The following is a 12,449-nucleotide window of genomic DNA, read 5'->3' on the forward strand; positions in this document are numbered from 1 at the left end:
ATGGTACAAAGAATTTGTTTCTTCGTTCTCTTCTCTCTGTCCTTGATTTCCCGGATAGCAGCACAAGACCGTGCACCCCATGGGCTAGCTTACCAGAGCCCGGCGGCAGCCTTATCTCCCACGGCGTATGAGTTTTTCCACCCTAATGCACATCAAGACCCTTGTACTAAATCAAACTGTGCACCAATTCCATTAGCAGCTCAAGTGCATGAAATGCAGTCTGAAGCAGCAACAACAGAAACTTCCCCATTAACACGTACTACTGCTTTTGGAGCTGGAACGATTGCTGGCCCTGCTTTTGCAGCCATCATAGTTCTCTGCTTGGCAATAGGCGTTTACTACGTGGCTAAGACTCGTCAAGAAAATGTCAATCGTACTAAACCTATCCAACCAGATGTTTAATTATATGTTTCATAGTTTTAATGAAACCGTCTTTTGCCTGTATTATTCAGCTTTCAGGCCTACAGATTTCCAGCCACATAATAGTGTGTTTTTTTCGTCTTTTTAGTTAGTAAGATGAACAAGATGGGGTAAACTCCGGCAGCAATTGAACCCCCATCGCTTACGAGCATGGGAGATGAGAGGGACTACTACCGTCCCTCCTCTCCCATTCTCCTCACTATGACATTAGTTGCTGCTTGCTCGTGTGAGCTCGCGTGTACTAGCTAGGATCTTTTTTACTTCTCTCTTTTCGATACGAAGAGTTTATTGTAGTAATTTATTAATGTATACGTAAGATTTTTGAGCATAAGTTTGCCCATGTCTTATGATTTTCTTTGCCAAACATGTCACCCCTCTTCTTAAACAAGCAACTAAGCAACAATGGCAAATGGGGGAGGAGATAATCATGATTTAGACAAATATTAAAGTAAAATGATTAATTTGTAGCTAAAAAGGCTTTCGTAGTTAACTAGGGTTCCTTGATGAATACAATCAATTAAGAATAAGACGTGCTCGTATTTAAGCACTTAATTAATCCACTGTAATCACTCAGATGTCTCTTAGTAATGATGGTGTTTCAAAGCATTCACAGGTAATTGGACATAAATTCATAGTTTAACCAGGAATCACAGGTGAAAACATACAATTAAATTATAAAAAAAAAATGCATTATTAATTCATTGTAAATTCCCAGCAGTCTTGGCAATGATGGTGTTCATTTCTTGTCAATGCATCCCACAGTCACACACGTATACACGCACGCACACAAGCACAAATCTGTAATAAAATTCGACAAAAAGCTCCTGAAAAGAAGATAGTACAAAAACAATCTTCAAAGAATTGCAAAACATGCACGCACACCATTCTGCTGTAGGTTTCAACAAAACAAGGCCACAAAGCTCAGGTAGTAAGACAACAATTTATAAAAGAACAGGGATGCAGTGGTGCATTTGCTTTTCTCTGATCATACCATGGTTTTTGAGCCAAATATAATTCCATAATGGACTCAATGATAACAGAAAGGCACCTCTAGCTGAGTTCATCTATAAACAGATTACTTCAGTAAATAGCAAAATGTGCAAGTCGAGTGAACATTTTAACCTGAGTACCATCACGAAATTTCAAACTTTCCTGGACGTTCACAAAAGATGCAGACCAACTGAAAACATAACGTACAGGAGCCAAATCTAATTATAATTATCAAACAAAAAATTCACCCATGAAAATATGTAGTGGACTTTCAAAAGAACAATTATATCTATGAGTATGGATTAACTTGGATACAATGTCACTTATGTCAGTCATACAAAGAATGTCAAACTCACATATAACAATCTGGTTGACCTCCCTCACAGGGGCATGGAGCAAAACGTGACAGTTGCAGAAAGAATGCATATGCTAGTAACTGCATATATCTCCATTCTTTTTTATGCAGTTCATTCAACAATCCGATTACAGAGATTTTACCACCCACGTGAACTAAGAGATGCAATCACAGTCCCAAAAGTCTTATCTACAGCTTTGTTCCACAAATGTGCAATTTCGAAAGATTTTGTTGCAAGAACTGGCCTCTTAACCTGCATGGATCTCATTCAAGAGTAAGTCAGATAAAGTCATTGATTCTCATAATGATAAACTAGGATATAACTCTTATTGAGTGAAAAACACTTTCCTACACTCTGGGTAGTTGAAGATAAACAATAAAGGCTACTTTTCTACTCCCCCTTCTCAATATGGTAAAATATTCTATAGCATGAGAATGTATTGGTTTTACTGATAATCTACACCTCATCTGGATTCCAACCAAAATCCCCTATCTCTTGATCTACACAAAAAGGTTCTATATATTCTAAGTCTAACAAGAAAAAAAAAAAGGCAAAAACATAGTCTAATATTCCTTTATTTTCTTTTTCATTTGAGAATTTTTTAATAAAAAAATGCTGTGAAGACAACATGCTTTCAACCAACAATATTCACATTTAAAGAAAAGAGCCTATAGCAAAGATCCCCTGCCTTAGTAAGCAGCCAATACACTACCTTTCAAAGTGACTTTAGAAAAATTTTAAGGTTACAACACATCATTAGCACAGAACAATTCATTCAATTTAACATCAATACAAGGTGAGTAATGGTGTTGCAACAAATACAAATATCATTTTGTGAGAAATGAAATTTCAATCATGTACTATACTTTTCGACATAGAGAGAATTGGATTTTCCCCAACATTTACTAGAGATACAACCTCTTAAAAAAAGGTTATGATAGAGGATGAAAAGGTGGCCAAGTTAATTAAAGCCAATGTTACAATGGCATATATGGTCATTTTTCAATGACATGCTGCTCATTAGAACACGTGTGGAAACGTAAATGGTACTTGGCTAAAGGTGCAAGTAATCATACAATCAAAGTAAATTTGTAGATCATAATCCAAAAATAATTCAAATGTAACTGTTGTTGATGACTCCATAACAAATAGAAATAAAGGTTGACCAAGGTTAGCTCAGAATAGGTTGGCCAAGGTTAAACTGGAAGATAATAAAAAAGAAATAAAGCATTTGGAATTAATGGCAACTATTAAAGGTGAGAACGGTTGTAAAATTGAAAAAGGGAAACAATTTTACAATGTCTAGAATACAAAACAATTTGAACCTATTGTTTAGGTGTCCATGACTAGAAACTGTATATATATTCCAATAAATTTACAAGCTGCAGAGCGAACGCGAACCCGATCCAACTGTATACTAGACCTGAAATGACCCAACCTCATCCTAATCAACATCGCCAAGCTTGTTTACTTCACAAGCATTCAATGATGCCTTTTATAAAGCAAGCCAAACAAAGATAAGGGCTTGTTCATTATCGTTTATTGTTTCTAGTTTTCTACTTTTTTGAAAACAAAAAACCAAAAGTAGGAAACTAGAAAAAGTAGTTTCACTTTTTTGTTGTCAGTTTTCTAAATAATCATGATATCAATGTGTCGGTTTAATTTTTTATTCTTTTTATGACATATCATATGACATCAAAAAAAAAAAAAAAACAAATATCTGAAAACTACATTGATGCCAAACGGGGCCTAAGAAGCTGCATTAGTTAGTGCACATAATAATAAGAAGTTTAAAGCACTTATAGTATAGAGAAAAAAAAAAAAAAAAAAAAAGGGTTTTTCTAAGCTATACCCCTAAGGTATTCTTGTTTCTAAGGTGTACCCATGCCTTTTCAAGTTTCTAAGCTGTGCCCTTCAACTCCTTATCAATACTAAAATGTACCCTTATTAGTTGTTTAAAAGTTATTTGAGAGTGTGATTTCGTGGCTTCAGTTTTCATTATTAGGGTTGCGGTGGCTAAGATTTCTTTCTCCTACCATTTCCTTACCTTTTATCATCTTTCTATTAAATTTATAGTTAACTTTAGGTGACGTGGAAGTCCCAAGGAGGGTACCATTCATTAATGGTAGTGAGTTGAGGGGCACAACTTAGAAAGTTGAAAAAGCATGGGTACACCTTAGAAACTCGAATACCTTAGGGGTATAGCTTAGAAAAACCCAAAAAAAAAAAAAAAAAAAAAGTGGATATACTATCATTTCCAATAAATAACTACGTAAGACAGCAACAATCCTCTTACAGCCCCCTAAATCGCCAAAATATATTAGGGTGGTTGAAAGTAAGGATAGGACCCTATTTTTATGAGCAATATTACTCACCAATTGTTTACCCAAAAAAGTTTATAATCCCTCCGTTTTATCTTAAAAAGATAAATTCAATGAAGAAAGAAAAAGTCTAAGGACAGTTACGGTGAAGCTCTTCCATGAGCAATATTACTTACTAATTGCTTACCCAACAAAAGTTAATAATCCCTCTGTTTAATTTTAATTTACTCACTTTATTTTTGGATTTTTTTTTTTTTTTTATTTACAAACTTACAACTAACATTTTTTTAATTGTCCTTTCTCCTAACTTTAAATACCTTGGTTTCCGTGAATAAAAAAAAGAAAAAAGAAGTGTGTAAAATTTTTTTAAGACAAAAAAAAAAAAAAGCGAAGAGAGTATAATGTAAGCCAGTGGAATAAGTGAAGTGGATAGAAGCCTAGTGTGTCCACATTTGTGAGTTTTTGAATTATCAACTATGATACTTTGAATGGCAAGATATTTAGATATGATGAAGAAACTTCATGGAATTGAAGTTCAATGAGTGCAAAATCATACAATTAATAGGGTATATCCTCATTTTGAAGGCAAAAGTACAATACATCCTATGCTAAATTGCTAAGGCTTCTGGGCCCTCTACCTACTTAGACTCCATCCCATCATTCAACAAGCTAAATTCAAAACTCATCCAACATAAAGCCCAAACATATTCCAAGTCCTGCTTATCTATAACACGTGACTGAGTGGCCTAAAGATGTCTCTGTGTTTAGTATATTTATAGACATTGAACCATTGAGTAAAAAAGAGCTAGGCTTGAGAAGGCACTGAACCTGGTAGTTAAGTAGGAAAACAATACTGTCCAAAAGAAGAATCAAGAAAGAAAGTAATGGAAGCCTTGAGGTTAAGAGAGCCACTAACGAAAAGTGAATAAGGTACATAGACAGGCTAGGTTAAAAGCAATATGTTGGATGAGAAAACATTCACTACAATTGCACATTCGAAAATAATTAATATGCAAAGTCTGTGGTTCTTAATTAATTCAAAAAGAGAAAGAACGTATGTAGATGACACCGAATTAAAGAAAGTAAATAATAAATAAGGTATTTTACAGAAAAGGCAGATGACATAGTAACAATAGATCAAGCTTATCAAATACTAGTGATGATGCTGAAAGAGCACTTTAAATTTGTGTTTCAACGGGTAATGATACTATTAATCAAAGTTCAATTAAGCAACCTTTTAGCTTCTTAACCGCAGAAAAAAAAGCTACCAAGGTCAAATTGATCAGACATATTGGTATAAGGTTTCTTTTTTTGTTTTTAAAGAGAGATCTAACTAAGACTCATAAAATTCCTAGATCAATAGCCATTATTTTAGTGACAACCTTAAAATAAAAATAAAAATTCAAAAGATGTATACACAATTGTTTCTAATAAAAAAAAAAAAAAAAAAAAAAAAAAAAAAAAAAAAAAAAAAAAAAAAAAAAAACTGTATACACAAACACAACGAGGAATTGTAAAAGGTAAATTTAAGTGAGGCATTGAAAGTGAACTTGAATTATTGCACTAAAAATTCTACAGAGTATAGATATTACTATACATTATGAGAGGGTGAAAGTTAATTTGTAGTTTGCAGTAAATATTTTCATATATTATTATGAGCATTACATTGATTATAATCAGCATAAGCAAGGAAATATAAAATAGTAAAGTCTGTCTTTGTAATTTAAAGCAAGTTTAATACTAGTATGAAAACACATATAGAAATAGTTAAGAGCTCTCCTCTCTCTACTTTTGTTGAGTGATTATAATTAGGATCCTACAACTCTTATCATCATCTTATAACAATAAAAACTTGTGCAAGGTGACTTATTTCATGAATCTGAGCTACGTGCCAAATATGTACAACAAGATAGTCGTTACCAGGAAGAAAGAAAAAGCATTAAAACAACAATTCCCACTGGATTTGTAGCAGGAAGGGATAATATACTACTCCACTTCAAATTCTGGAAATTCACGACACTAATATAACCAAAAAGTAACGAGACATAGGGAAAGCTATATACCAAAATCAAAAATAAGGCAGAGAAAACACCTAGGAAAGCTATAACTTATTTCATGACAATTTCTCATGCAACAGCAAAGAGACAAAGGAGGGCGGTGCACTAGTCCCTATCCAACATGTCAAGTCCAAATGTGAAATAGTGTACATATGTATAATGCCTCATCTTCTCAAAATGACGCAATAATTTAATCTAAGGACTCCATTCACATATCCATTGTTTAAAAAAACATATGATTAATAATGTTAAGCTTAACTTGCACCAAAAATTGTGTTAAGCTTAACATCATTTAATGGGTGCACTAAAAGAGGTCATTTCGAGTATGAAATCGAAATACCGAATCACATCATAAAATTGAAACTTTGCAAAATGTAAGGAAATTTGACATTTGATGAAAAATGGCACATTGTAGCCAACGCATATCAAATCATCACAATTACCTTCCCAGAATAGTCCTTAAGTCCTAAAAAAATTCGATAGGAACAATTGGCATTTAGCGGCAACAAAATAATCAATCAAAATGATAACAACATCAATCCTTCCTGTCAAAATAACTTATTGATAATTTAAAGTTCTTGGATAATCAACAATCAATGAAGCCGAAACATAAAATCGCAAATACCCCCAAAAATCAAAATAATCAAATCTAGGGTTCCAAAATTGAAAAGCAAACAACATGAAATCAAAATTTTACAAAAACAGAGCATAAAATCAACAGCATTTCGAGTATCACCTGTAATTGATTATCGAATTTAGCATTATTCTCAGAAATAGTTTTGTAGATATTTCGTCGATTCTCGAAAACGACGGCAGCTGTCAGGGCACTTCCGAGCGCAGCGCCGAGTAATCGCTCCTGAAAAATGCGACAAAATCAAAGTTGATTCGGTCAATTTGTTAGCTTTTGATTACAATTAACGTAATTTGAACTTGATGTTAGTGAAAATAGAAACCTGAGCAAGAACGCTGATCATTGTGTCGTGGATTTCTGTTGATTGGTGTTCAACAACAGTTTTTGCCGGTTTCGCAGATTGAGATTTTAGTGGGTTGGTTATTGATGGGAAACGGGTTGGGTTGAGAGATTCGGATTTACTAATGGTTTGTTTTTTATACTATTCACGCACTACACTTTGACTCGATTTTGTGATTTATAAATACAATAATATGTAATCAATTGGGATCTTGTTTGAATCATATCGATATATATTTTATTAATATTCATTTTTTATAATTTTACAATGTTGCTAATTAGAGTAATTAAGCTTTAAAAATACATGTTGACAAGTGTGATAATAGAAATGTGTCAACCAAATAAAAACGGAGGTAGTAGTTATCAATGATAGCAGATTAGCCGGTAAAAATTGACCCAACGCTCCACATTGATTGGATCCTTTTTTACTTTTTATTTTCTTCACTAAATGTGTCAAGTAATTAAATTTGATGACATGTGGGAGACTTCTCGATGTAGTCGAACTTGTCAAGTAATTAAACCCGATTACTCGAGCCATTACTCGAGGGAGAATTCTTGGTGTAGTGACACAAGAAGTCGCCTCGCATCCTTGAGGTATAGTTATTATGCATCCACCTTATTTAAAAGTTGATGTAAGAAAAGTTCAAGTTAACAATGTATAGAGACGAGGCATTTTACATGGTTAACATGATGCCTAACAGGGGTGGGAGTGTCATTTTGCTTGCAAATTTAAAGACATCTCATTGAGCTATCAAATAATACCACAAAATGCTACTATAGTTTCAATAGTGTCAGAAGTGGATCTAGAATACTAAGCTTGGAGAGGCACTTAGTGAATAATTATGCATGAATAGATCCCCCATTGAGTGGTACTCCCTCCATTTTTATTACGTGCACAATAGTGACTTAATACGCATGTCATAAATGCCCCATAGTGACGTGATACACATGTCGATGCAAAACTATGATCAATAATATCTCTAATTATTAATAATAAATTATAACAATTGTATATTAATAATATACTCATTGAGACGATTCTAACAAGTATCCACAATATTTGTGTTTTTCTTCTGCATAGATCACAAACATTGATCAAAGTAAATCAAATGAATATTGCCATATTTGCTGATAGGGCACTTAAAAAAAACGAAGGGAATACAAAATATACTCTTAATAGTAGTGGTTTAGTAATTTTTCTCCCTTTTTGCACGTGAATTCATATCTGACACGAAAGAGTGAGACTACTCTACCTTTGACTCTTTTCTAGCTATCTCTTCCTTGTACCTTTATTATTTTTATTAATAGCTATTAAGCAAAGGGTTGTGTGGCTCACAACTCTTCATTTGCACTTCCTAATCTAGCGACATTTAGGCAATGTTTTGCAATCTCAACATGTTAAATGTGATTGATAAGTGACATGACGTTGTTATGTACTTATGCACACATTAGTAAAACATTATTTTCTCACAATATCACATTCATTAGTGGAATTTTTAACCTCCACTCCAATATATAACTTATAACTCTTAATTCTTAAACAACTATATAAGGATTCGTTTGGCATCGCTGTGGTTTTCTGTTTTTTGGTTTTTTAGATTTCAAACTCATATGATATATGTCATATAATAAAACTAAAATTAGACAAACTTATTAAAATCATGATATATTTGAAAACTGACAACAGAAAAGTGGAAGCACCTTTTTCTTGTTTTCTGTTTTTGATTTTTTGTTTTCAAAAATACAGAAAACTGAAAACAAAAAACAATGCCAAACAAGCCCTAAGTTATTTCATTTTTATCTTCACATTTAATGTGTCAAACTAGCAATTTCGAATACATTTAATAAGGTTTCATTTAGTAATTAAATATATTAATAACTGGTGTTTCCATTGGTATGATAGGGTTAGGGTGACGGCCATGGTACGATAGTGGTGACGGCGGTGGAAATCGGCGCTGGTGGTGGGGGTGGTGGCTGGGTTAGGATTTTAGGGTTTTTTTTTTTTAATCCAGTAATTGATTGACACGTACACATTGTGGGGTCCACTAAACTTTTTTTTTATGGCAAAGTTAAGTGGTGGTGAAATCAATTTTTGGGGTTTTTTTTTTTTTTAGTAGTGTTATAATAAAAATTTTGTTTTGTGTGGTGTTATAATCAAAATCATGACAATTTTGTGGTGTTATTTTCTAAAAAATCCATTAATTAATGGAAAATTTGATTCTAATAATCCAACCTTTTGTCTGTCTTGGATTATTAATCACACATTTCGATTATACGTGATTAATCCCACCTTGTACCCCCTATCTTTTTTTATTCGTACCAAGTGACCGGGAACCGGTTCACCAGGTAATTTTTCTTTTCAATTTTTTTTCCAAATTTTTAGCTAATAAAAGAAAAAAGAAAATAAAAAAATAATAAAAACAAACCCCCTACCCCTCCCCCACTCCCTTCCTTTTCCACTCCACCTTCTTCTTCCCTCCACCTCCATGGTTATGGAGCTCCATAACCGACCACCATAACCCCCAAATTTTCCGACCACCATAACCCCCAAAATCCGACCACCAAACCCTCGACCCCCTAAAATCAACCACCATGAACTCGCAACCCTAAATTCCTGACCACCACCCAGTGGCGGATCCAGGATTTTCGAACTTATGAGTCACCATCAATAATTGATCACTTGTTTCAATCCAAAATTATATAAAAAAAATTATGTTTCACCAAAATGATTTCAATCCAAAAATAGGATATAAAAATACATACTATAAAACTATTATATTAAACTAACTTTATGATTTTTTTTTACTTAAAAACAAGAATTATTTAAAAAAAAAAAGTTAGATAACTTAAGAGACCGGTTATTATACATAACGAGTCTCTTTAATGAAATATGAACGCAGCGCAAAAAATTATTCTAGGCTGACAAAAAGAGACCTCTTATCTAGATAACAGGTCTCTAATGACGTGGTGGCAATAGCAACAACAAAGAGACCACCTATCTGATATTTTAATAGGTGGTCTCTTTGATACTTTAAAAACTGACAGTGGGCTAATCTCAAATAGAAGCAACAAAGAGACCGCCTATCTGTAATAGGCGGTCTCTTAGATTTTTTTTTTGTGTTGGTGAGTCACGTGACTCACTGTACACCTTAATAGATCCGCCCCTGCCACCACCTCCCTTCCAATTTTGGGCACCCTAACCCCTCCCCTCCAATTTCCGACCACCTTAACCCCCTCCCCTCCAGTTTTCGACCACCCTAACACCCTTCAAATTGTGGCGGTTTTAAGGGGGTGCTAAATTGTAAATCACGGCGGGAAAGGGAAGAAGAAGACAAAAGAGGGTGGGTTAGATGGCGGAAGTTATGGAGGAGAAGGAAAGAGAAAAGAAGGAGAAGGAAGGAAGAAGGAGAAAGAAAGAATAGAAAAAAAAAAAAAACAAAATTGGGTTGCTGCTGGAATTTATGGAGGAGAAGGGAAGGAGGAGGAAAGAAAGAGAAAGGAAGGGGGAGGCCGGAAGGAAGAAGGAGAACGAAAAGAAAAAAAATAGCATAAGGGGAGCTGCCAGAAATTATGGAGGAGAAAGAAAGAGAAAGGAAGGAGGAGGAAGGAAGAAGGAGAAAGAAAAGAAGAAAAAAATGGACCAATCATAACGTGACACATGTACAGGTGACCTGCTGTAGTGGGTAGATGACCGGTTGGTACGGATAAAAAAAAATAGGGATACAAGGTGGGATTAATAATCCAAGACAGACAAAAAGTTAAATTATTAAAATCAAATTTTCCTTAATTAATTAATCCTAAAATTTCTGACTTTATCTTTCTCTTCTTAAACCCTATTACGTTACACTCACTTGAACACTTTTCAGTCTAGATCTCACTCCACTCTCCACCATTTTGGCTCCTTTCACATTTCCCAACTTCAGATCACCAACAATGCCGACTCGACTCATCCTCACCCTCTTCCTCTCCTCCCTCCTCATCCTCTCTCTTTCCCCCCTAACGACCGCCGTAACTGATTCCGACGACCTCGACGTAGACCTTAGCTTCCTCGACCCTGACGACGACACCGACACCCATATCTCCTCCCACCAACCCCACGATCACTACCACACAGATGAATTCAACGAAGACTTGAAAATCAATGTTTAAATAACCAAACTTTTTGAAAACAAGAGACCAAAAAGCAGTAGAGTTAGGACAATCACTAAATAAATACTACCTTCGTTAAATGTTATGTGAAACTTTGGGGTATTATTTGTGAGATATAAAATATTTCAAAGTTGCACATAACATTTAACGGAGGTAGTAAATAGAGTCCTCTAAGGCAAACTTACATCTCATACATACATATAGGATCAAAAAAAGATATTTTTTTAAGAGTAGTTCCAAGTAGAGCTGGCAATCATGATCCGACCCGAATGACCCAACTCGTGACCCAAAATTGACCAGAAACGTAGACCTGAAGTTGACCCGAACACAAAGATGACCCAACCTGACCCGACCCGTGGAGTTGACTCGAACTTGACCCGATACCCGGATTGACCTGACCCGAATAAACCCGGCCCGAAGTTGACCCAATACCCGAATTGACCCGATACCCAAAGTGACTCGACCCGATTTTGACCCGAACGGACCCAAAACGCGAAGCGACCCGAACTATACCCGAAATGACTTGGTCTTAAATTAATAAATACTAAAAATGACCTAACCGATTTTGGACTTAATTGCTTTACAAAAATAACACTTATTGAAATCAATAACAATATACTAAAAGACACACCAGCAATGACACGTGTCATCTTCTGATGTGTCCTTAGTATTTTTTTTTTAAAAAAATAAAACTATTTAAAAATTGACAAAAAATATACGCAAAATATTTACTTCCAAAAATCGTATAATAATATATTTATAAACTTAAATATCTAACCATATCTTTGCATAAATAAATTCCTATATTAGTGATTACTTTTTTTTTTTTTTTTGAAAAAGGTTGAAAAACTATGCATGGCACGGGATCTAACCTAATTAACCTAAATTAAAGAGTTCATAATTCAAAATGTGCGTGTAATTAGTATTCATAATTTATAAAGAGTTCCATTTGATTAAGAACACTAGTTATTATTGAATTTTTTTTCCACAATTCACTTTATCTAATTTGAATTTTGACTAATTGAATGATAGTGCTCATACATATGAAATTTCGAATCATACATATACACAAAGTATTTTTTTAGGAAAAAAAAAAAAATCCTATGTCCACACGCAAAATCGAACTACGGACCTTCAGTTTTCAAGACTGACGGTCTTCCACTAAGCTATTAGGACTTCGGTGTTA

At 34.2% G+C, this 12,449-nt stretch overlaps 1 protein-coding gene and 1 long non-coding RNA gene across 2 annotated transcripts; one reads left to right on the plus strand and one right to left on the minus strand.

Moving 5' to 3' along the window:
- LOC145557430 (uncharacterized) lies at positions 1 to 402 on the plus strand. Its single transcript, XM_081618612.1, has one exon. It carries the CDS (start codon positions 1 to 3, stop codon positions 400 to 402), a length of 402 nt encoding a protein of 133 aa, XP_081474738.1.
- A 1,212-nt stretch (positions 403 to 1,614) lies between these two features.
- LOC145559541 (uncharacterized) lies at positions 1,615 to 7,251 on the minus strand. Its single transcript, XR_014092756.1, has 3 exons — positions 7,098 to 7,251; positions 6,881 to 7,000; positions 1,615 to 2,018 (listed from the first exon to the last, which is right to left on the minus strand). It is a non-coding gene; the product is annotated as an uncharacterized LOC145559541 (long non-coding RNA).
- Between the last annotated feature and the right edge of the window lie 5,198 nt (positions 7,252 to 12,449).

The sequence above is a fragment of the Chenopodium album genome, chromosome 9 (assembly GCF_948465745.1).
Source record: "Chenopodium album chromosome 9, dcCheAlbu1.1, whole genome shotgun sequence".
NCBI classification, from domain to species: Eukaryota; Viridiplantae; Streptophyta; class Magnoliopsida; order Caryophyllales; family Amaranthaceae; genus Chenopodium; species Chenopodium album.